Source organism: Capricornis sumatraensis, chromosome X, assembly GCF_032405125.1.
Source record: "Capricornis sumatraensis isolate serow.1 chromosome X, serow.2, whole genome shotgun sequence".
NCBI lineage: Eukaryota > Metazoa > Chordata > Mammalia > Artiodactyla > Bovidae > Capricornis > Capricornis sumatraensis.
Genome location: NC_091092.1, coordinates 63,298,192 through 63,320,657, shown reverse-complemented (window position 1 = coordinate 63,320,657; position 22,466 = coordinate 63,298,192). Strand labels below are relative to the sequence as shown.

At 58.4% G+C, this 22,466-nt stretch overlaps 3 protein-coding genes across 6 annotated transcripts; all 3 read right to left on the bottom strand.

Annotated features, from left to right (window-relative positions):
- Positions 1 to 986: 986 nt before the first annotated feature.
- On the bottom strand, positions 987 to 6,621 carry FAM50A (family with sequence similarity 50 member A). 2 transcript variants are annotated; one of them, XM_068962356.1, is made up of 13 exons: positions 6,502 to 6,621; positions 5,369 to 5,453; positions 5,171 to 5,270; positions 4,786 to 4,934; positions 3,091 to 3,167; positions 2,919 to 2,985; positions 2,717 to 2,778; positions 2,409 to 2,485; positions 2,077 to 2,131; positions 1,824 to 1,872; positions 1,660 to 1,730; positions 1,461 to 1,571; positions 987 to 1,349 (listed from the first exon to the last, which is right to left on the bottom strand). In XM_068962356.1, exons 1-13 carry the CDS (start codon positions 6,610 to 6,612, stop codon positions 1,341 to 1,343), a joined length of 1,023 nt encoding a protein of 340 aa, XP_068818457.1. In that variant the 5' UTR covers positions 6,613 to 6,621; the 3' UTR covers positions 987 to 1,340. The 2 variants fall into 2 exon arrangements, with proteins under 2 accessions (XP_068818457.1, XP_068818459.1); XM_068962358.1 differs by lacking the exons at positions 987 to 1,349; positions 1,824 to 1,872.
- Positions 6,622 to 7,523: 902 nt separating this feature from the next.
- Positions 7,524 to 13,355, bottom strand: GDI1 (GDP dissociation inhibitor 1). Of its 3 annotated transcripts, XM_068961917.1 has the most exons (11): positions 13,242 to 13,355; positions 12,061 to 12,168; positions 11,803 to 11,902; positions 11,520 to 11,654; positions 10,874 to 11,072; positions 10,476 to 10,607; positions 9,830 to 9,929; positions 9,306 to 9,477; positions 8,850 to 8,994; positions 8,654 to 8,708; positions 7,524 to 8,542 (listed from the first exon to the last, which is right to left on the bottom strand). In XM_068961917.1, exons 1-11 carry the CDS (start codon positions 13,284 to 13,286, stop codon positions 8,390 to 8,392), a joined length of 1,344 nt encoding a protein of 447 aa, XP_068818018.1. In that variant the 5' UTR covers positions 13,287 to 13,355; the 3' UTR covers positions 7,524 to 8,389. The 3 variants fall into 3 exon arrangements, with proteins under 3 accessions (XP_068818018.1, XP_068818020.1, XP_068818019.1); XM_068961919.1 differs by lacking the exon at positions 11,520 to 11,654; XM_068961918.1 differs by lacking the exon at positions 12,061 to 12,168 and having other exon boundaries at positions 13,242 to 13,316.
- Positions 13,356 to 14,003: 648 nt separating this feature from the next.
- Positions 14,004 to 22,052, bottom strand: ATP6AP1 (ATPase H+ transporting accessory protein 1). Its single transcript, XM_068962375.1, has 10 exons — positions 21,876 to 22,052; positions 21,530 to 21,656; positions 18,393 to 18,467; positions 17,937 to 18,130; positions 17,376 to 17,416; positions 16,550 to 16,635; positions 15,946 to 16,184; positions 15,420 to 15,467; positions 15,101 to 15,332; positions 14,004 to 14,876 (listed from the first exon to the last, which is right to left on the bottom strand). Exons 1-10 carry the CDS (start codon positions 22,028 to 22,030, stop codon positions 14,667 to 14,669), a joined length of 1,407 nt encoding a protein of 468 aa, XP_068818476.1. The 5' UTR covers positions 22,031 to 22,052; the 3' UTR covers positions 14,004 to 14,666.
- Positions 22,053 to 22,466: the final 414 nt, after the last annotated feature.

Sequence of the window (22,466 nt, the reverse complement as noted above, 5' to 3'; positions counted from 1 at the left end):
GGCCTGCCCACCCCTCCCCGCTGTGCCCAAGGTGCTCTGGCCTACGCTCCACTCCTCCCTCCTCCAAGTGACCCCAGATGGCCCTGCCCCAGACACAGGGTGAGGAAGCCCAAGTGATAGCTCCTAGCTGCCAGATGGGCCTCCCCAGGCCAGGGCTGACAGGGCCCTGCCACAGACGAGGAGGGCAAAGGAGACTGCACTGGGCAGAGCCCACCACTACCATCAGTTCTGTCCATCGGCCTGGGAGGTGGGGCCAGACCCAGAGCTGAGATGTTCACCACCGGCTGGGGGCTATCCGCTGCCCTTTCCAGGCAAAGTGAAGAAGGGGGTCAGCTTACCTTACTCAGCTTCCAGGAGCTGGGTCCGGGGGAATTAGGAGTTGGCAGGGGCCACCGAGGTGGGGCACAAATGACACCCTCAAGCCGAGGCCCATCCCCCTGGGGGCGATGAGAGCGGCCAGCTCCAGGGTAGTGTGTGCAGAGCTTGCCAGGGTGAGGTGGGCAAGCGGTGGGTACAGGGCACCCACAACAGCCTTCCTGTGTCAGCACTGGAGAGAAATGCTGTGATGGGGACACAGGGCGGCTGGGAGCCACAGGACAGCTATGGCCCTTATGGAACGGGCCGCTGGGAGACACAAAGGAGACCGAGGGGCCTGAGTGGGCAGCCCAGGGAGGAATGGCCTTCCTACCCACATAGGGGTTGTGGTGGGGACAGGCTGGCTACAGGGACAGCTGGGCCTACCTAGGCCCCCAGTGAATCACAAGTGCCCCCTCCTGCCTCCACAGATTCACGTTTCCACCCAATCTCCTTCCACCCTCAAATCCCAGAAAAACACACTCTTTCTTGCAAGACTCCATGGATTCACATTTCCACCCAATCTCCTTCCACCCTCAAATCCCCAAAAAACACACTCTTTCTTGCAAGACACAGAAAGCAGAGATACTGTATAATTCTGTTAATCGAAACTTCCAGAATAAGCAAATCCAAACAGACAGGAAATAGACTTAGGGATATGAGGGGCTGGCTGCTAATGGACATGGGGTCTCCTTCAGGGATGATTCACAATACTGTGAATGTACACAATACTCCTGTGTGGTGTACTTTCACACGGTCACAATGGTAAATTTCATCGTATGTGAATTTTAGCTTGATCAAAAAGTTTTTAGACAAAACACACATCGGGTGATCCAAGAGTCATGAAAGAAACAGGCAGGAACCAACAGCGCCAGGGCAGGGGCTGAGCAGGTCCGATCCTATCTCAGGAGCAGGGAGCCGGGCACCCGGAGTCCTGGGGACCAGAGGAGGGGACCGCAGGGAGCCGGGGCCACACTGCCACCACGTCATCGGATCTGGTGCGGGACGAGAGGACAGAGGAGGAGAGGTGAGCGGAGTGGGGCTGGGTGGGCCTCCAGCCTGCCAGCCCAGCTGGGCTTCCACCCTGCGCTGGAGGGCTTCCATACCGTGTACTTGTCCCACTTCTTCTCGGGGTCGTAGGGCTCCCAGCGGCTGGCGGGGAAGATGTGCTTGTTTTTCTCATACCAGCTCCGCAGCACCACCTTGCCTGCATGCGACTGAGGACGGGAAGAGGTCCAGATGCTGCGGCTCAGGGCTGCTGGATGCCCGCCCCCTCCTCCCTGCCCTGGCAGGCCCGGAGCATACCTCATCCTTCTCCACGGTGGCGTCACTGAGCAGCCTCACATCATCGTGAACGTCAAAATTGAAGAGGGGCCCTGCAGGGACAAGGGTCCAGAAGCCCCCCCTCTCAGCTGCCACCCTACAACAGGAGCAAGCTCGGGGAGGAGGGCGCAGCCGGGCGCACTCACCACTTTTCCCTCTAGCCTTGGTGACGATGAAGTCGTAGAAGCTGTGGTGCTACAAGCCGAGCACAGGAAAGTGACAGTGGATGACTCATTTTGGTGTCTCACAGCTAGCTGCCTGCAAGCCCGGCTCCGACCCTGCCCACCCGAGCCAAACACCTAGAGTAGGAGGGGCCCCCTCGAATTCCCTGGGTGCACCAAAGCCTGAGACCCTCCCTACCACCCCGCCTGGGGCTGCAAGGACACAGAAGGGACTAACATGGGGTATGATTAAGTCCTCCTTGATGTACATGAGCTGCTCCACCCCTGCCGATCTGAGGAAGAAAAGATGAGGAAGCTGCTGGCCAAGGATACCAGGCACCAGTGCCAGAGGCCTGCGAGGCTAGTAGGCAGCCCAGTCCGGAAGGCACTTCCTACCCCAGCTCCCCATGGGGAGAGGGATGGAAAAAGGGGCCTGAACTCCTTTCTCAGGAGCGCAGTGCCCAGCATGCCACAAGCAGGAGCTGCCACTTGGGGGTCCCTGGTGCCAGGCTGAGGCTGCAAAATCTGGTGCACATGCTCACATGTACTCACACCCCCACACAGCCCCACCTGAGTTCGCTGAAATCTTTGCGCAGGATCTCGAGTGCCTTCTGCAGGAATTGCTGCATCGTGTTGCCCTTCTTCATCTGTATGAACAGGCATGCAAGAAACCAAGGGATTAGGAAAGGAGGATGGAAGCCCAGAAGGGGGCCCTCGAGAAGGCGGGCACCCCGGAACACTCACCGCCCCCTTCCCTGCTCCCCCCAGGCCACTCATGCCAAAGGGTCTGTGGGCTTTGTCAGGACTGACAGTTCCTTCCCACTGGAAGGCTGGGCCCAAGAGCAAGGGAAATGGGGCCCAGGCTTCACATCGCCTACCTTGACTGTGCGCCGGTGCCCAGAGCCATCCCAGTAACTGAAGGTGATCTCAATCTCCTCACCTACAAGACAGACCTGCTGCTTGGCCTCCAGACCCCTGCCAGCTCCCTGGGGCTTAGGGCACTGCCCAGAGTAGTGTTCACAGGAAAGCAGGCATGGCCCCTGCCCCGGGCTGCACGCCTCCCACTCCAGGAGCTCTCACTCTTAATCTTCTCCTGCTTGGCTTCCCACTCTTGCCGTAGCTCCTCCCGGAGCCGATTCTCCTCTTCCTGGAAGATAAATGAGCAATGCGGGGAGGCCCAGGGCTGCTCAGGGGGCACATGTGGCCCCCGCTTTCTGACTGAAAGCCTCTGCCAGGGTCATCCTGCCTTTACCTCCCGATCTCGGTCAGGCAAGAAGCTTGTGTCCACATCTGGGTTCTTCCCCATTTTCCTCTTCTTTGTGGTAATCTCTGGAGCAAAAGAAAACACAAGAAGTCAACAGTATGATGGCCCTTGCCTCAGGGGAGCAACTGTATCAACTCCATCAACTGTCAGAGGAAGGATGTCATGCCACGTCACATGATTTCTGGAAAAATCCACAGCACAGTCGTGAAAGAACAAGAGTACAGAAGAATAAGAATGTCTTCACAGGATTATGAAGATGGTTTTGACTTCGCAGACCTCTCCAAAGGGTCTCAGAGACCCTAGGGTCACTGGATCACTCTTTGAGAACCGCCAACCTAGATGAGCCCACACTCCAGGGCAAGGGTTCCAGAGCCTGGATAACTTACAAAAATTCCACACCGGGGACTTCCCTGGTGGTCCAGTGGCTATGACTCCGTAATCCCAATGCAAAGGGCCTAGGTTCGATCTTTGGTCAAGGAACTAGATTCCACATGCCACAACTAAGAGTTTGCATGGCACAGCTAAGCGTTCACATGCTGCAACTACAGATCCCATAAGAAAGACCCAGAACAGCCAAATAAATAAAAATAATTAAAAAAATTCTACACTGGGTACCAACGGCCAGGCCCCCAAAACAAAATCTCCAGGGGGAGGGGAAGCACCCACAAAGCCCCAATGACACACAGTGAGGTTGAAAGCCTCCCTCTAGACCTGTGGTGTCCCAAAGGTAGCCTCTGCTACACAGATGCAGCTAACACCCAATGCAACTGACCTGTCAATGGGAATGTTTTAGATACTAAATACTTAATGTTACTAAATAGTACAAAGACTATCCCACGGTTTCCCCCAAGAGGCTGGCAGGCTCTTTGCTCTTCTCCTGACACCACTGGCTGCTCCCCTCAAAGCTGTCCCTGTGCCAACCCCTGCCTTGGCTCTACCATACGGATCCCAGACCATTAGGTTTTCTAACCATCCACCCCCTCCAGGCCTGCAGCTGCACCCTCCCTAGTCCTAAAATGTGTGCACTCCCGCTGGCTCCATTTCTGGACACACTCATCTCTCAACTCTACACACCTCCCGACTCCCCACATCTCTGGGTGCTAATGAAATTCCCCTCGCCCTGAAGGCCCAACTCAAATCATCCCCTCTCCCCTGGCCCCAGTGGGGTGCATGGTGTCCTGTGTGATTCCCACCAGGACAGAGACGGTGCCCAGTGTCTGTCTATCTGCCTTGGTCCTAGCCCATCTGCAAGTGGGTGCTAAGCACACAGGAGCCCCATGGTGTCTTAGTTCTTGCTCACCAGCCTTCCCAAGTCTTCCCTGTTACCCCCTGTTCCCTTGGGCAAGAGCTGCTCTGTCCAATTAGCAGCCACTTAATGTCTGTGGTTGTGTCAATTTACACTGAAATTATTAACAGTTTGGTGCCCCAGTCACATGAGCCCCACACCTCCGCCAAGGGACTGCATACCCGGTTCCCACTCAGTCTGCCACCAAAAAGCAAGCCCTCCACTCAGCTTTGCCACAGTGAAGACCTGGCTCTCTCTCTCTCCTGCCCCAACTTCTGAGGTTCAAGGCCCCAAATGTGGTTAGCAGTCAAGTTTGTTGGTGGATGTGCTTCTTCACTCGAGACCCAGAAGCCAGGACAGAGCTCTGCCCGCTGAACCCATCCCCAGCCTGCCCTCACCTTCCCTTTCCAGCTCCTCCTCGTCCAAGGCCACCACCTCCTCCTCCTCCTCGCCTGCCTCCTCTTCTTCCTCCAGGGTGAAGGACAAGCTGGAGATCTTCCGCTTGGCCTCCTTCTTGCGCTCCTTTTCTCGCAGCTTCTCCAGCTTCCTGCCAAGGCACGGGTGGCTACCACGCACATCCCCACCCTCAAGGCCCATTTCCCGACCCAGAGCCACCTGTGTGCTCAGTGCAGGGCAGGTCCCAGAGTCCTACCGCCCTGGGTCCCTTCAAGTTCACCAGCAGGGCTCTGATGATCAAAAGGCACCCCCACCTCCCAGCTTCCACAAGCAGGAACGGCCTCACCCGCCCCCAAACACAAGCTCCATCTGGAGGGGAGGACCCACAGCTGCAGCTCCTTCGACTGCTCCTTCTTGGCAAGTTGCTTCTCCCGCTCCTTCACCAGCGCCTCCTGCTTGGCCTTCATGTCGTTAAGGGTCACAAGACCTGCGAATTAAGGAGACAGGGGGGTGAAACGCGGTCACCCAGAGCGAACCATGCAGTGGGCCTTGGGCCGGGAGTGGGGGTACAAATGCTTTGCGTACCCACAGTGCTGGACTTGAGCTCAGCCTCCACAGCGTCGTAGTGTGCAGAGAACTTCTTGTCAATGTTGGACTTCATTATGTTCTCCTGCCCAGGAGGCAGAGCAGTGATGATGGCCACCTGCCACCTCACAGTGGAAGTGGGGACCTGGGTTCTCATCCCAAATGAGTCCCTAGACTATGATGTGCGCTTGGGAAAGACATGGCCCCTTTGCCTGATGGAGGGTCCCATGGGGCTGTAAGAGGCTCTTTCAAGTGCCCAGGCAGCCAAGTGGGGTGGTTTCCCTGCACTGTTCTGGTCCGTCCACATGTCCTGCTCACTCAGTAGTCTGGAGCCGTGGGTCCTACCTGCCTTTGGTGTTTTTCACACCCAGCTCTTGAGCTGAAGCTCTGGAGACCCAAGGCAAGGAGTGACAAGAGGAAGCAGAGAGCAGCTGGGGGCCTAGACCCTCACTGAGCAGTGTGGCTCCCTCATGAGGCCCCCTCGCTCCAGGCCTGCCTCATCCCACTGCATACCACTGTATGGACCTCTGCCTGGCCACACAGCAACAGCCGGGTTGGGGCTTGAGTGTAAACTGAGACAGCAGTCGGGCCTCAGCATGCAGCCACTTCCCGGCTGTTGCAGGACCCAAGGCCCCCAAAGACCTAAGTAGGGTGGCCCACCACCAGCGGCCACTCACAGAAGCCCTTAGTGAACCGCTAGCACCTAGGACCCTCCTGCCTGCCTGTGTTAGTTGAAACGGGTTCAGTGGCCAGCAGAGTGGCTGGGGCCCGCCCTTCCGGAGAGCCACTGAACCTGGGCAGAGGCCTGACTCTTGGGGCTGAGGAGCCAGAGAAACAGGATGCTCTGTACCCTCGAGGGTCGCCCCAATTGCCACACATGGAACCACTGAATATGGCTCCTTCCTGTTGCAGGCTTGTGACAACCTAGCTAGCCCCAGCCTTCTGGGCCCATTTTACAGAGGAGCAGACTGTCCCCGGCCCGCTTCCGCCCCTTGCGGGAGATTGGCAAGCAACCTTCCCACCCCAACTCGCCGCCCGCACTCCAGTCCTGCCACCCAGGGTCACGCGGGGTCCCGTGGAATCGGGGCGGCTGTTCGAGCGCCTGCTTTGTGGGGCCCCGGCCCGGCCCGCACCTCGGCAATCCTCTGCTTCATCTGCTCCATCTGCTCGCGCTGCTTCTCCCGCTTCTTCATGAGGTGCATGGCGCGGCCCGCCTCGCTGGCAGCACCCTTGTACTGAGCCATGGCGGCGGCGGCGGCGGCGGCGGCGGCGGCGGCGGCGACGGCGACGGCGGCGACGGCGACGGCGACGGCGACGAAGGACTGGCTGGGGCTCCGGAGCTAAATCGGCTCTGGAGACCGCGGCTCGGTCAGCTGACGCCCGCGCCTTGACGTCAGCCATCAAGGCTAGCGCAGCCGCTTCGCCCCGTCCCGCCCCGACACGTGACCACCGGTAATTTCCCCCGCCCACCTAGTGGCCCCGCCCCCCCGGCCCTCGGAGACTGGACGATCCCGCTCTTCCTAGCTTCCCCATCAGTTTCACAATCAGCCCTGGTCTGAGGCTGGGTCCCCAGTCTTACTTCCTTCTGTTGACCCCAAGGCTGCCCCCACCCTAGACCCTTCACTTCTTCAGTGTTGATCTCAGTCTAAGGGTAGATCCCCTCAGTCCCCTTGCTGCCTCCCTGCCTAAAGCCCCTCTGGTTACTTCTGCATCCTTGATTTTGACTCCCCTCCCGGGACTGGCCCCAGTCCTGTTTCCCCAGGCCACAAGACTGGGCCTGAGTCCCCTCTGCCTCCTCCTCCTCCTTCTTGGCCTGAAGGCAGGGGCCCTGTGCCTCTGCTTCCACCACCTCAGCCCCCACCCCAGGCCGGACCCGTCTCCCATTTCCCTCACTTTGACCCCCAAGGGTTGGAGTCCTGATGTCAGTACTAGCTCAATGTGTGGCCTTGGGCAGGGTGATGTGACCTGCTCCCTTCAGTTCAAGAGCTCTGCAGTTCCCTGATGAAGTCACCTTTTATAGCCATCGGGAACAAAGCTAAACGACGTGCAGTCCCAAGCCTGTGTAAGAGAGCAGGGCAGCCCAGGGATCCAAGGCCCTGGCCTGAAAACAGCTTTGAGAAAAAAAAACTTAAGATCTAGGCTCAGATTTCAACACAGTTTTATTGGGAGTTTGTTTTCTGTGAAATACACTAGAGGATGGGGAAAGGGACACATTCACTTTGCAAGATAAGGATTTCCCACCACTAATGGGAAGGAATAGGGCGGGCAGGGCACAGGGGATTTGGATCCATTTTCCCACCTCCTTCTGCTTTGTTCACACATCATTTCTCTCAGCCAGTACCAGTGGACACAAAGACAAGAAACAAAAACAAGATCAACCTCCAACAGGGCCACACCCAAGCCCTCTCCCTTCCCAAGCTGCGCCAGGGTTGCCAGGGTCAGGCGGGCCCGGCCAGGGTAGCTGTTCCACAGCCCCAGGGCACACCACAAGGCTGCAGACAGGGCTCCTTTCTCACACAAGGTGGGCCAAAGTTAATAAATTAGAATAAATTATGGGGGTAGACTAGGGAAAGGAATGTGACTTTGTGCTGGGAGGGCCCCTTCTTTCCAACACACTAGAGTTGGTGGGGGGAGGCAGGGGGCATCTCCAAAGGCCACTACAGTAGGAGTAAGAGTAACGGGGGCAGAAGTCAGCTTTCCTCCACGTTCTTCCCAAACAGAGCAGAAGAATTAGGGGTGGGGGGAAGATACACACACAAGGAGAGGAACCCCCTTTTCCCAGGATAAGGAAGGGCCAAGGAGGATACTAACCAACCCCCCCCCACCCCCCCCGTCTCCCAAACCATCACTAAGGTTAAGGATTTGGTCAGTGAATCAATGACGTGGGTGACAGGAATGCGGTAGGGGAAGCAGAAGATGTTGGAAACAGGGACGCCCAGCCACACCCGTCTCCCCAGCCTTCAGGGAGAACAGACTCAGGTTGGGGGAGAGGGCACCAGGGGCTGGGCTAGGCATCAGCCATCACTGGTCAGCTTCCCCAAAGACATCATTCTGTTTGCGCTTCATGTTCTCAAAGTCAAAGGCGGAGCCTGCCATGCGCTTGTAGATGTCTTTGATGTCGTTGCAGGTTGTCTCAAAGTGTGTGGTGGCGTCGTAGGAGCAGGAACAGAACACCTGGAAACAGCCAGCACCCAGGGCCCGAGGTGAGCAGGACAGGGGCCCTGGGCCGGCAGCCAGGGGCCCTGGGCCGGCAGCCAGGAGCCAGGGCCGGGACAGGCTGCTTACCTGGCTCTCGGAACCATCATCGATGGGCTCGTACAAGTCACTGATGGCCACAAACCTGAGGGAGAGAGAGAGGGACTGAAACAGGTCTCAGGATCAGCCTTGCCCTCCCTGATGTCTGCCCTCCCTGATGTCCGTCCTCCGGCCCCCTGGCACCCTTCCTCCCCCCAGCTCCAGCCCCAGCCCCCCAGCCCCTCACTTCTGGTCAATGGGCTCCAGCAGCTCCAGGGCCGGCTCAACCTCCTTTTCAGGATCTGTGGTCTCCACTGTGGTGCTGGCGATGGCAATGTACTTGCCCTGCGCGGCCACGTTGTGTGCATAGGAGATCATGCACACGTAGATGTCTGCCCACAAGAAAAGCTCCATTAGCAGGGGCACGTGGGGGGCTTCTGGGGGCCAAGCTCAACACAGGCCCTCCTGCCCCTCCCCAGCCCTGCAGAGCTGGCCACATCCCAGAAGCCGCCCTCGTGGAAAGGAAGCATCCCTCCCTAGGGCCTCAAGGCATGGGGACCATGATGTGGATCCCTGCTCTTTCATGGAGGGATCGAGCAGAGAGCCAGCCCCCGCACTGGGCAGGGGGCGGGGAGGGGCAGCGAGACAGGACTACCCCGAAGAAGAGAACACACCGGAGGAAGTTGTGTGGGGCTTGGCCTACCTGACTTCCTGTTGACCTGGTTCTGGGGGATGATGATTTGGCAGGAGTTGGCATCGTTGGTGTTCTTGATCGGATGGCTGAGGATGCAGATGATACGGATAACCTGGCCGGCCTTCCGCACGCGGTCAGGAACATAGCTGGGGTCACAGATCAGCTGCTTGCAGCGGGCCACCTGTGAAAGCACCAGAAGGCGTTGGCCCTATCCGACCCCCCCTCGATGTCTGAAGGCCAGGACGCCCAGGGAGGGCTGGCAGCTCTGGTAGACGGGCCACTCCCCAGAGCTGTCACCATCACCCCTCCCACAGCGTACATTCTCCTCCCACACCTCGGGAAGGTGGGCCCTCATCCACAGCTGTCTGCTGACAACAGTGACTACCATCTTCCTCTGGAGCCCCGGTCCCCGGGCTAAGGCACCCGGCCAAGCTGTAGGAGCCCCAGCAGAGCTAGGGTGACCAGGAAGAGTGTCTCAAAGGATGGGCTGAGCCCAGCCCAGCCCAGCGTGCCTGTGCAGCAGGAAGGCTCACCTCGCCCTCAGACTTCACGCCCACCACCTTGCCATTCTCCATGATGATGTCGTCCACCGGTTTGTTCAGCATGTACGTCCCCCCATAGATGGCACTCAATCTACAGTGGGGAGAGGAACCATGAGAGTGCCTCCTGGGAGACATGGGGACCAGCACTACTGCACGCCCTGCCCCCAGCAGTGCAGGGCATGGAGAAGGTGGCCTCAGGCAGGCAGAGCTCAGGAGACCTGGGGGCTCTTCCAAGCTTTGTTGCTGCCAGGACCTCAAGACTGAACCTGGTAGGGTCCCTCCTCTCTAGACTTAATGCCAGAAATTTCCAGCTAAGGGCTAGTATGAGGGCAGCTCCTCAGGGAAACATCCCAGGGAACAGAATGAATGGCTCTGACGAATCTGACCAGAGGTTTCAAGGCCACAGGCCCAGTCCTCGTGCCATCTGACTCCAGCCAGGAGCCAAGCGAGCCCTATCTGTGGTCCTTCATCTCCGTACTACAATGCCCCACTGGGCTGCTATCACCTGAGGATGGTGGGAAGTAAACTAAGCCCACAGTGAGAAAGTAACAAAACACAGTGGAAATGCCCAAGGGGGCCCTTTCCATTGTTGGCCTCAGCCTTCTCCACTGCCAATCGACAGAAGCCATGCCCTCACCTTGCAAAGCCTTGGGGCAGCTCGCCAAGGCCATAGAGTGGGTACAGATACGGGCTCTTTCCATACCGAGCCAGGGATTCGCTGTACAACTTGATGCGGTTGATGGTCTCGAGACATGGCTGGTCCAGGTAGCTGGGGGAAACAGGGTCAGAAGAGGCTCCAAGAGCAGAAGGCCCAGTACACCCCCACCCTGGCATCAGGCCAGCCTTCCCACCCTTGCAGGCCTGGGAAAGACCATGGGTCAAACACAAGGAAGGGACAGAAAAGGCGACAGGTGAGTGAGCCCGGAGCTGAGTATGGGAGGTAGGCAGGGTGAGCCAAGGGAGCAGCAGGCAGGAGCGGGGAGGGCAGGGTGTGGGCCGGCTGAAGGGTCATCTGCCATGCCAGTTTCCCCTCACTCATCAGTGCGGTAGAGCGCTAGGGCATGGCCAGTGAAGTCAATGACATCCTGCCCCAAGTCGAACTTCCGGTAGACGTCACGCATGCTGGTGTTCTGGGGGTCAACGCCCTCAAAGGTCTTGGGGTCGTTCTCATCAAAGTTTGCCACGAACACCAGGAACTTGCGGAAGCGCCGTTTCTCAAACATGCCCATCAGGTCTGCGAGGGCCACATGCAAAGCACCACTGAGGTGTGGGCCGTGACCCTCTCCACCTGCCAGGCAGGCAGAGCAAGCGGGTGCCCTAACTCCCAGCAGAGTTCTCTTGCCGACCACTGTGTGATTTTCAATTAACCCCTCTGTGCTCACTGGCCTGTTTTCTCAACTGTACCAAGAGTGAGTGTGGCTGGACAGCCTCTGAGAGCCTTCCCAGCTCTGACACTTGGGGAAGTTTCACTGATCAGGTGAAGCCTCTGTCCAGGACATCGTATTCCCTTCGCACTTGGACTCCTCTCCTGGCAACCAGTGGGTGCACACAGGGGCATGATAGAGCAAGGGGCTTTTGGTACTGCACAAGAAACATGACCTGCAGCAAGGGCCACCCTGCTCTTGATAGCTGTCCCCCCTTCCCCCACCCCGATTCCCTGGCTCATGGGACCCACACTCACTGGAAGCCAAGGCTTCAGTCTCGGTAGATGGTACTTTGTAGATCTTGCCCCCCTTGTAGACAAAGCTGCCCTCCACCACCTTGAAGTCCAGGTAGCGTGTCACCTCTGTATACAGCAGCATCTTCACAAGCTGCCCTGCAGGGTGGTGTGGGAAAGGCAACACAGTCAGCATGGCTCCCTTCACAAGCTCAAGCTGGTCTGTCTGCCCCTGGTCTGCAGTCTGACCCTTCTCTGCTCGTCCCAATCACCCCGCCCCCCACAATACCTCCTTCGTCTCCCTCACCATTGGCCATGAGGAATTTGGGGATCAAGTCAACGTTCCAGTCTCGGCCCCGGCCCATTGTCTCAGGGGGCCCCTCCAGCAACTGAAAACGCTTATACAGCTGCAGGCAGCGGAAGGGGAAAAGAGAGACAGAAAGATGCATCTCAAGGAACCCCCCTCCCGCCCCCGCCCCCCATCCAGAAAACCTGGGGAGCTGCTTCATTCAACACCCCATGCAAGAGGTTAACGAGGGACAGGCCTGGGCCCAGAGCAGCCTACCTCCTCCAGGGGGGTGATGGAGGAGCTCTCACCCCCATAGTAGGGGTTCCGGTCCATATGCAGCACCTTCTTCCCGTTCACAGACATAATACCCGACAGGATACATTCCTGAGTGAGGGGCAATGTTCACTGCACTCCCATCTGCCCACATTCCCACCAGCAGCCCTGACCGTGTTCCCCACTCCAACCCTGAGGGGAGAGTCAACCTGAAGGGCCTCTGCCTCAACACACAGCTCCTTGCACCTGTGGCTGGTCGCTCTGCCTGAAATTGGAGGGGGGGACACCTTCATTTGAACCATGGTTTCCTTTTAAAACCTTGCTGGGCAAAAAGGTGAACAAGGAAGAGGGTATCCAGCAGACACATGGATGGTCTTCAAGCAACCAAGATGCCAAGAAAATCACCTATCGACGTAGAAGCCCACAAAAAGGCAGATAAAACACAGGGATCGCCTAGCTGAACAAGCAAAGAACCCGAAAAGGAAGTAAAGAAAGGCTTAGCATGGTGCCGAAATCCCAGGCCCCACCCTGGGCCGCTTTCCTCAAAGAGGAACCCCTGACTCTGAGCTTTCCCAGTCACAGTAGGGGCTTCCACACCCGACTGTGGGGGAGGCGTCTCTCAGGGCAGCAGTCCAACAGGGTTCGGGGGAGGGCAAACAACCTCACCAGTCACTGTCACCAGCCCAAGGACAAAGGCTGCAAATACGCCTCAGCCCCAAGGTCTCCATGGGAAACCGGGGTGGGGTAGCGGGAATGTGGTCACGGTCCCCACCGCCGCTCCTTCTGGAACATTCCCTGGGTCCTCGGGCCCCCTAAGAACCTGGGAAGGCAGGATGAAAGCCCACCCTGGGAAGTCCCCCCGCCCCGATCTGACTGGAGGTCCCTGTACCACGACATCCCCGCCAGAATGAGAGCAAAATGAGAGAGGATGTTAAGTTGGTCCTGGGTAGGAGCCGGGGGTCGGGCCCGGAGAATCGGTCAAGAGAGACAGCCAGAAAAGGGGCCGCTTCTTGGCAGACCGGCCATGACAGGGATGGAGGCCGCATCACGGTGGTTGGGGACGGGGCTATCTTTTCGGGGACCGAACAGCGCCGCGCAGGCACTGATGGGAGGATGGGGCCGGGGGCTGCAGCATCCCAGGGAGGAGGAGAGGCGGCGCCCTGGACACCGAAGGCCGCACTTACGGTGAGTCCGGTTCCCAGCACGATCACGTCGTATTCCTCGTCCATGGTCAGGCCTCGGTGTCAGCGCCCGTCGGCTCCTCCTCCTCCGCCGCCGCCGCCGCCGCCGCAGTGGACCAAAGATGGCGGCTCAGCCGCTCCGCTCAACCCCTCCGCCACGTCAAAGAGTCCCGGCCCCTCCCCTCCGCCGCCGCGCCGACCGGGGGCCCCTGCTGTCCCCGCTTGCCTCCCGGGGAGGGTTGCTGGGGCCCGGGCTCTAGCACTCGCGCCACTTGGCGGGCCGCGCCGCCTTGCCGAGGGCCTAGAAAAGAGGGCGGTGAGGCGGGGCGGGGCGGGGCGGGGCGGGGCGGGGCGGCGCGGCCTGGCAGACGGTGCTGAGGTCCGCCAGGGATCCGTGCGCAGGAGCCGCGCGCGCCCCGCCCCGGGAAGCTCGGCGCGGCCCCGCCGGCTGGGCGCGCGCTGCTGCAGCAGCCCGAGGCGGGTCCCTAGGGACGTGGGGGCGACTATTGTCGTGGCCGTCTCCCCCGCCTCCCTCTACCGGGCGCTGACGGCCCCCGCCCTCCCCTAGTCGCTGAGGCGGGGGCCGGGGGAAACCCAGCTAGCGAACAACCCTCTCGGCCTCCGCTGGGTCCCTGGAAAAGCAGCCTCCATCCCTCCATCCTCGGGCCTCCTCTCTTGGCAGTCAGCCAAGTGCATCCTCCCTTCCTTGTGCCCAGCGCAGAAATGAGTGACAAGAAGCCCAAGCATGGCGACCCGTCTTTATTTTATTCGGAAGGAAACCACGAGCACCCCGGGGCTCCTGCCGGGTACTCCCGACAGAAACAGGTCCCAGACCCCGTGATCACACCCATCCCACCTGCCATGTTAGGTCCCTTCCTTCTTAGGCCAAAGGAATAAACCCCAGTGTACGTCTTATTGTTAGCACATCACCAAAAAATAAAATAATAACGCCAGCTAAGCGGGACAAATAGTACTTCCACACTCCCCCCCAAACTCAGGGAATGGAACAGCTCCTGGCTGCTACAAGGAACCCCATAGAGCCTGGGAAGGGAGGACTGGCTACACAAAAGCACTATCAACAGCAAGGAGCGAAGGTGGAGAAATCAGAATAAATAAGGAGAAGGGGGGTGGATTTTGTAGAACTAACGGCCCCTACCTTTATAATGATCAAGCCTGGGAGATCTGTCTACTGTCTATGCAGAAATATATACACCTTGTGGAGAGAGATGTGGTGGGGAGTGGGCAGCCTAGGGAAGACCCTCAGCAGGCTGAACAGGTAGCCTGACAAGCTAGGGGGAGCCAGGGAGTTGTGCAATGGCGGAAGAGGGAGAAGCCTTCCTGCCCAGTGGGCCTCTGATGGGAAGGTGACAACCTGGACCCCAGCCACGCCCTCAATCCCCCCCATCCCCCGCCCCTACAGGTGTGGAATCACACGATCTGGGTCAAAGTGATGGTGGGGCCCTTGTGGTCGTCGAAGCGGTCCATTGTCTTGAGGCTGAGGATCATGTGCAGGCCATAGGTGAAGATGAACAGCATGAACAAGGAGGTGAGCAACCCCATCCAGATACCCGGGGAGAAGAAGCCTGCACAGTCGCTAGCATAGGAGAACTGCTCGCCTGTCACATTGAAGGCCTGGATCTGAGGGATAGAAAGCACTGAGTGGCCCCACCCAGAGAAGCCTGGTAAGGGCTGGGGGTTCCCCAGCTGGTGGGAAGAGAGCAGCAAGGGGACAAGACTCCCCTACATTCCCAGGCCCAAACCTGAAAGGACCCAGAGACCCTTCGCAGGCCTCTGCTCCCCTCGAACCCCTCCTCCAGCCAGGGCTTCCCCACTATCAGGCACAGTCCCTCCTCCCTTCCTACCTGGAAGTCCCGAAAAGTCATCTGCCAAAGAGAGGGCTGTGTGTCAGGCACAAGGAGGTTGCCATCCTCGTTTTCACTGCTGACATGCTCGCAGTGAAAGGAATAAATGCTGGGCCCCGTGACCTGGGAGGCATTGAAGTAGGCGACGGAGCCGTTGCTGTGGATTTCCAGGTTCTCCAAGGTAAACCAGTACCGGGCAGATACTGGGTAGAAGCGGTTAGCCAGAGTGAACCTGGGGGGGGGGCATCGCGGAGGGAGGTCAGGCAGCTGGAAAGGCTGGAGCCACAGCAGCCCACCCGCCCCTGCCTCTCAGACTCACTTGAATGTCACCATGGTCCCAAAGAGTGAGTCATAGGTCAGCACCAGCCTGTGGAGGAAGAGGGGTTTTCAGACTCTGGAATGGCCTTGAAAACATTTCCGAGCAAGGCCCTCAGGTCTCCTTCTACCTGAGCTGCACCAGGTCCTCCTGCAGAGCCACCTAAAGAACCAGCACCCTAGCTTGACAGATAGGAGACCTGAGGCCCCATCCCTTTCCAAGTCAGGAACCGGGTAGCACACAGGTACCCCACCTCCAGCAGAGGGCTCCTTCCTCTGGGTTCCCTGAACCCCCAGACTCCCTCTTGGAGTTGCTTGGTGCTCAGGCTGGGCCATGAGGCTGCCCAAGAGGGTGGCACCAGGATCCAGGGTGATTAGGAACTGTTAACAACCAAGGCCCCAGCTAAGGGATGAGAAGGCGTGAACAGGCAGAGCTCTGAGCAGCGGTCCCACCCTACACCACCACCTGCGTCCTCACGCTGAACGCCCCTAAACAAAGACCCAGTCAGGGGCACGCACTTTGCCCTCACCTGGCAATGGAGTCGTTCCAGGAGGAGCCAGTCAGGTTGAGGTCCTGGACCCCAAAGGTGCGGGAGGTCAGGTCCTCCCAGTGCTCCCTGTATGCCACCGAGAAGTTTTGGGCCCAGAAGAGGATCCGCGGGGCAGTGTCATTGTAACTCACGGGGGCATTGATTGCAGGTGGCGCCACCGTTCTCTGCAACAGCTGGCGACCCAGCCCCCCAGTCACCATGGCTACATCACGGGCCACCTGCAGACAAGAGCCCACAAAACCTTCTCTCAACAGCCCTGGGGGCGAGCCCTGAACCAGATAGCCTGCCCTTCCTCTCCCCACTGGACACCATCTCCGGTCCCACCAGTGATGCTCATATGCAAAAGCTTCCTCTGAGCAGCTTTCCCCTAAGCTTCTGACATTGCTAATCTTTGCAACTTCGGAACACTTGGACTTCATGTCCGAAGACGCCAGCCCATAAGGCTGATGGGACGAGATGGACAGTGGTCGCTTGACTTCATGGCTCATCCATGCCCCCCACCCCTACACCTGCCCAGAGGAGGAACCAGCCCCCCTCCAGGCTCCCCGACCACATTCCTGGAGCCCTGGGCATGGGCACGTACCCTAGAAGGGCGGACTGCCGTGAGGGCCGCTGTGTAGGGGATGTCTTCTGACTTGAGTGTGCTCAGCACCTGCCCAATGACCTCATCTGAGGGGCCAGGGGGAGAACAGAGATGCAGGTCAGAGGCAGCCCCTCGCAGCCACTGTACCCAGCAGAAGCCAGGAGAGGCAGGCTGTGCCCTTCTATGCCCTCTCTGGGTGCCTTCTCTGGATGGCGCTCTGTAAGATCACCTTGTGGAGGCGGGCACCCCAGACTTCTCCACTGTGAAGCCCTTCCCACCCTAGCAACCGGCATGTCCCCAGGTGGGACACCGAGCCCCTCCAAGAGCCAGCTCCCATCAACCCCCAGTAGTGTTTTCCATTTCAGTAGCCACTTCTCATCATCCCACCCACTTCCGGCCTCCCCTGGGATACCATGGCCCCAGTCACCGCCTCCCCCACGTGGACAGAGAAAAGACAGACAGCTACCAAAAACGCCAAATCCACCATGGCAAGTTTCTGGTGACCTTTCTGGGAGGAAGAACTGTCCTCTCTAGCACAAGGGAGACAAGTTCTCAGAACAGGTGTTTGAAACAATGCTGGCGTGTTAAACCCCCAGACCCTAGGGTGCAGGCTGCCTGGGTGGAAGCTGGCTCCAGGCTGTGCGGAGGAGGCCCCTGGGCATCCAACGCTTAGGCCAAGACCCAGGGACCTTGCCCAGTTGCCAGGGGCTCGGAGAAGCAGCCAGGCCCCCTGGGAATGCCGAGGGGCTGAGGAACCCGGGCCAGCTCCACATGGCCAAGGGCTGGATAAAGATGGAAACCATGCACCTTCCCCGACCCCACTCACCATTGCCCGTGAGGACTTCCTTCGGTGCTATCAGACCCGAGCTAGGAAAGAGACAGGAAGTTCAAGCTGCCCAAATCCTGATGGCTCTCTGCCACCCATTGGGCTGCCTCCTGAAGCCCCTCCAGGCCCTGTCATTCCCTGGTATAGCCCCGCCACCTAGCACACTCAAGCTGGGCCTCCAAGAGCCATACTCACCACCGTCAGTCCCCCCTCCCGGGACCTCTGCTCACCTCGTGGCCCTGCCTGGAATCCCCTGCTCCTTCTCCCCCAGCTCCGGAGTCCCGGTCACGTCCCTGCCACCTCTCCATGAACAGTCCCCGCTAGGCAGGCTGGTTCCCTGCTAGCGAGGCCCACTCCTGGCTCATCTCAGGAGGCCCGAGAGGCCTAGCTCGATGCAGGGGACTGACTCCTGAGTCCCAACCCGGCTGGAGGGCCTTCCTCCCTCTTCTGGCCAGACAGACGCCTTCTGGGAGGGCCTCAGGGTGCTAAATGGAGGACGGCACGGCTGGATGGAGCTGTGACCCCAGAGCTTGGGCCCTGAGGCTAGAGGCCCAGCCGTACCTGGCTGTGTAGGGCAGGTGGATGAGCAGCAAGGCTGGGATGCTGGCGTTGAGCTTCAGTTCCTGGAGAGTGGCCAAGTCCACGTGCAGGGGGCTGGCCCTGAGCTTCTCCTGCAGGTAAGTGGTCAGAGTGCTGATCGCGTACCAGTCAACGGCAGGAAGCACCAGAGAGGAGGGGGCCAAGTCCAGGGCATTCTGGGAACAGGGGGAAGACAGCCAGATGAGTTAGCAAGGGGCCACAGGACCAGGGCCAGCCACCCAGACCTCGGTGGCAAGCCATACCTACACTGGGTCTCACTCCAGGTAAGAAACAAAACACATCACACCCCTGGCCCTGACATTCGGCCTTTCCCCATCGAGCCAACGTCTCTGGTTCCTGAGGGGACAGTTCCTATTATGCTGGTGGAGAGGGGCACGGGGTGGCCTCCAGGGTCACCGGCTGGGTGTGGACTCTTACCTCCAGGTTAGAAAAGGCGCTGTCTTGCTTGTTTCCAAACACGCCACCATAGGCTGTGAAGTCCTCAATGCTCAGCTAGTAGAAAGGAGGGAAACAGCCTCAGAAGGTTGGACGGACACGGGGCCAGGGCAGGGGGCAGACACTGGCCCTGGGTATTTTTGCAGGGCCAGCAACATCTCATTTAGAAGCAGGTTTGATCTGGAGCATGAGGATGCATTTTAGGGGTGGGGGCGTGGAAGGTTCTCTTTCTTTCTGCCAGCAACCCTCTCAGCAGGGCGAGAAGACAAGGAAGGTAGTCACAGGGTTGGGAGAAGATGTGTGGGCAGCTGACTCGTGATAACCTCAGGAGTAAGAGTCAGCGGCCTGCCTGGAGATAAGAGGAAGTATGGACAAAAGAGGGAAGCTGCGGGTAGGGGGCTGGGAGCAGCCAAGAACACTGATTGCGTGCCCCCGGGGTGGAAGGGCCAGAAAAAGAGAACCTACATGCCAGCTGCAACAGCTGGAGCCACCTTTGTCCAGTCTGCACAGGACCCTTTGCAAAGGAGGGTGAGAAATCCCCCCTCCCTACCCCGGTTTTGGTGGAAGGGGAAAGAGGTGAAGATCTCAGAACACACTGGACTGACCACGGAAGGCTTCTGAGCACTCTGGACCACAATCACCCTGAACCCCATCCTTCTAATCTCCACAACCTAGGGATGTCCTTCCACTTCCGCCCTCCGCTCCAACTCCCAGCTTCCTCTGGCTTTTCCCAGGGAGGCCCAGAAGTGATCTTAATCAGCTTCCCTGATGTCGTGTTTAGTATACACACCTGCCCAGCCTCCTTGCCCTTCTGGGCAGGAATCCTGAGCCTCTCTGGTGCCGAGGCTATTATTCTGAAAGCCTGTGTGCACTCCCTGTTCAAAATCTCCCAAGGTTTCCTGCCACATTTTAGAATTGCGACCAACCCTTTTCCCCCTCATCTCCGGGCTCCTCAACTGACCATTTCCTACGCCTTTCTCTCACTCACTGTACTCCAGCCACACCAGCTCTTCCACAGGCTCACCAGGAATACTCCTCGTCCAGGCCCTTTGAACCTGCTGTTACCTCTGCCAGGAATGCATACCTTCCTCCCCCAGCCACATGGCTACATCTCTTCCTCCGCTTAGATCTCTGCTTCAATACCACCTCCTCAGCGAGCACTTGCCTGCTCTCTCTTTATCTTACCCAGCATTGCCAGTCACTCTGTCCCCGAGTCTGCTTCCTTCTTACCTAAGGACTACAGTGCTTACATTATGTCATACCAACTTAGCATTTAAGTAAACCTCTCACCCTCGCAAGAGTGTTAGCTTCTTTGGAATAGGGGCTTGGGTGATTCTGCTCATTGCTATGTCCCCAGCACTTAATCAATATCTGGCACAGAGCAGGTAGTCTATATTTGACAAATGAATGAATGAATGCCATCAGATGGGAGTTGGGGGGGGGGGGCGCCAGCCAGATTTTTTACATGGACTATCAGAATTGCTCCTCACCGCCCTCTGATGTCAGTGGTGTCTTTTTACAGATGTGGAAACTGGTATTTGCAGAGTATTTCACATGTCCAAAGGCCAGTAAGCAGTAGAACTAGAACTGAGTTCCAGTCTGACTACATTATTCACCACCTCCTGGAAGGACTACAGGCCAGCACAGCTACCAACCCCTGCCCACAGAGCAAGACCACAAAGGGAATGAGCCAAACAGGCCACCAATGAGGAATAGACAAGCAGAAGCTCAATAATCTCGCAAACATTAATCCTAGAATTAGGATTAATTAATTAATTAAACTGCCCTAGAATCTTCTTGTGGTCTGCATACCTGCTTTAGGGGCAGAAATGCCCAGATGGGAGGGTAAACAGTGTGTTGGGTATGAGCACAAAATCACAGTGGGGGAAGGGTGTCCAACAGACTCAGGCTGGAATAATCTGGGGCTTGCACAAGCCATGGAACTTCAGCTGATCCTACAACCCTCAGCTCCTTAGGCAGTAAAACCAAGACAATGACATCACCTCAGCTAGTATGAATGAAGCACTCAGTAAGCGATCGATCATTCTTCCATTCTCTGTCTTACAATCATTACAGTCAGAATCACAACTCTGCCACCCATTAGCTATGTGACCTTGGGCAACTTACTTGCCATCCTTGGACTTCTCATCTGTAAACAGGGTTCATCATCCCTGCCATGTAGTGAGTCAGGTAAGGGTTTGGCACTCAATCAGCATCTGGCCTCTGACCCCTTATTTCCCCCAATCAAGTGGGTGCCATTTCTGGGCCCTCACCATTCCTGTGGTCAGCAGAGTGGCTCAGTGGAAGCGTGTTGTGCCAATAACCCAAAGGTGAAGTGAAGTTAAGTGGCTTCCCAGGTGGCTCAGTCGTGTCCGATTCTTTGTGACCCCGTGGACTGTAGCCCAACAGACTCCTCCATCCATGGGATTCTCCAGGCAAGAATACTGGAGTGGGTTGCCATTTCCTTCTCCAGGGGATCTTCCTGACCCAGGGATCGAACCCAGGTCCCCCGCATTGCAGGCAGATGCTTTAACCTCTGAGCCACCAGGGAAGCCCAAACCCAGAGGTAGACGGATCCTGTGCTAGCTGTTTGGCTTCCCAGGTGGCGCTAGTGTTTAAAAAAAAAAACCCCGCCTGCCAATCCAGGAGACGTAAAGAGATGTGGGTTCAATCCCTGAGTGGGGAAGATCCTTGGAGGAAGGCATGGCAACCCACTCCACTGTTCTTGACTAGGGGCATCCCTGGTGGTTCAGACTGTAAAGAATTTGCCTGCCAATGCAGGAGACCCAGGTTTGATCCCCAGGTTTGGAAGATCCCCTGGAGGAGGGCATGGCAACCCACTCCAGTATTCTCACCTAGAGAATCCCATGGACAAAGGAGCCTGGGGGGCTATTAGCCCATAGAGTCGCAAAGAGTCAGACACAACTGAAGCGACTTAGCAGGCACGCACCATTCCCACTGAACATTCTCCCACAGGCCTTCCCAAGGAAGGAACCACACCTCCCTGCAGTTTGGACAAGGTCACTGCAGCTTCCCTCGGGGAATGGGCCTCAGTGTCCTGGGGGAGAGGGGGGCTGTCTCCTGAATGACGAAGGGAGAGAGGGTTGGGGGAGGCGCACCTTGTCCTGCAGGAACAGCAGCACATTTCGGGGGCCCAGCTCCAGGGCGGGGTCTAAGTAGGTGGAGAGCTGCATGTCGCTGCTGATATGGCCCTCGTGGGTGTCGGCCGCAGGAGCCCACAGGCCTCTGGCAGGGGATAGAGAGGTGCTGTCAAGCGGGGGCTTGAGATCCGAAGCCCGTGGGCTCCCAGCTTGATGCCTGGGGCCCAGAGCCAGCGCCCTTGCTACAGGCCGCCGAACAAGGGACAGCCCCCCTGGGCCTCGCCGCCCCCCGCCAAAGACAGCTCCGGAGTCGAGCGAGGGCCCCTCAACCGCCGCGGCGCGCAGCGCAGCCCACCCCGCTCACCGGTCACTCGACCACAGCACCAGCGGCACCTGCTGCTCCGACGTCGCCGCTGCCGCCGCCACCACCAGCATCAGCGGCAGCCATGGCATCCGGCAGAGCGCTGGAGCCCGCCGCGTCCCCGCCCGCAACCGAGCCGCCGCGGTCGCCGCCATCATAACCTCTCGGCCTCCACTGCCCGGACCCACCGCGGCCGCCGCGGATCAGGTGACTGTCGCCCCCGCCCGAAGTCCGCCTTGAGCTGCCATTGGTCCGGGCGCAAGACGGCTCTCCAGACTCTCAGGTGATTGAACGATGTGGCTGTCACTCATAGCCGCTCCTTTTCGCTGGTTGGCTGTACGTGTCTCCGGGCGCGCATGCTCTAAATAGCTAAGGGGGCGGGGCAGCGCTCCTCTGGTTCCCACAGCCCGCCTGCCAATCTGCGGATGCTGGCGGCTGGGACCCAGCAGAAGGTACTAGGCGGGGTGGGCTCCGCTAGTCCCCGCACTCACGGCTTACCGTCTCCCTGTTTTAAAACTTCAGCATCAGGGTCTTTTCCAATAAGTCAGTTATTTGGCCACCTGATGCGAATAACTGAGCCCTTTGGAAAATACC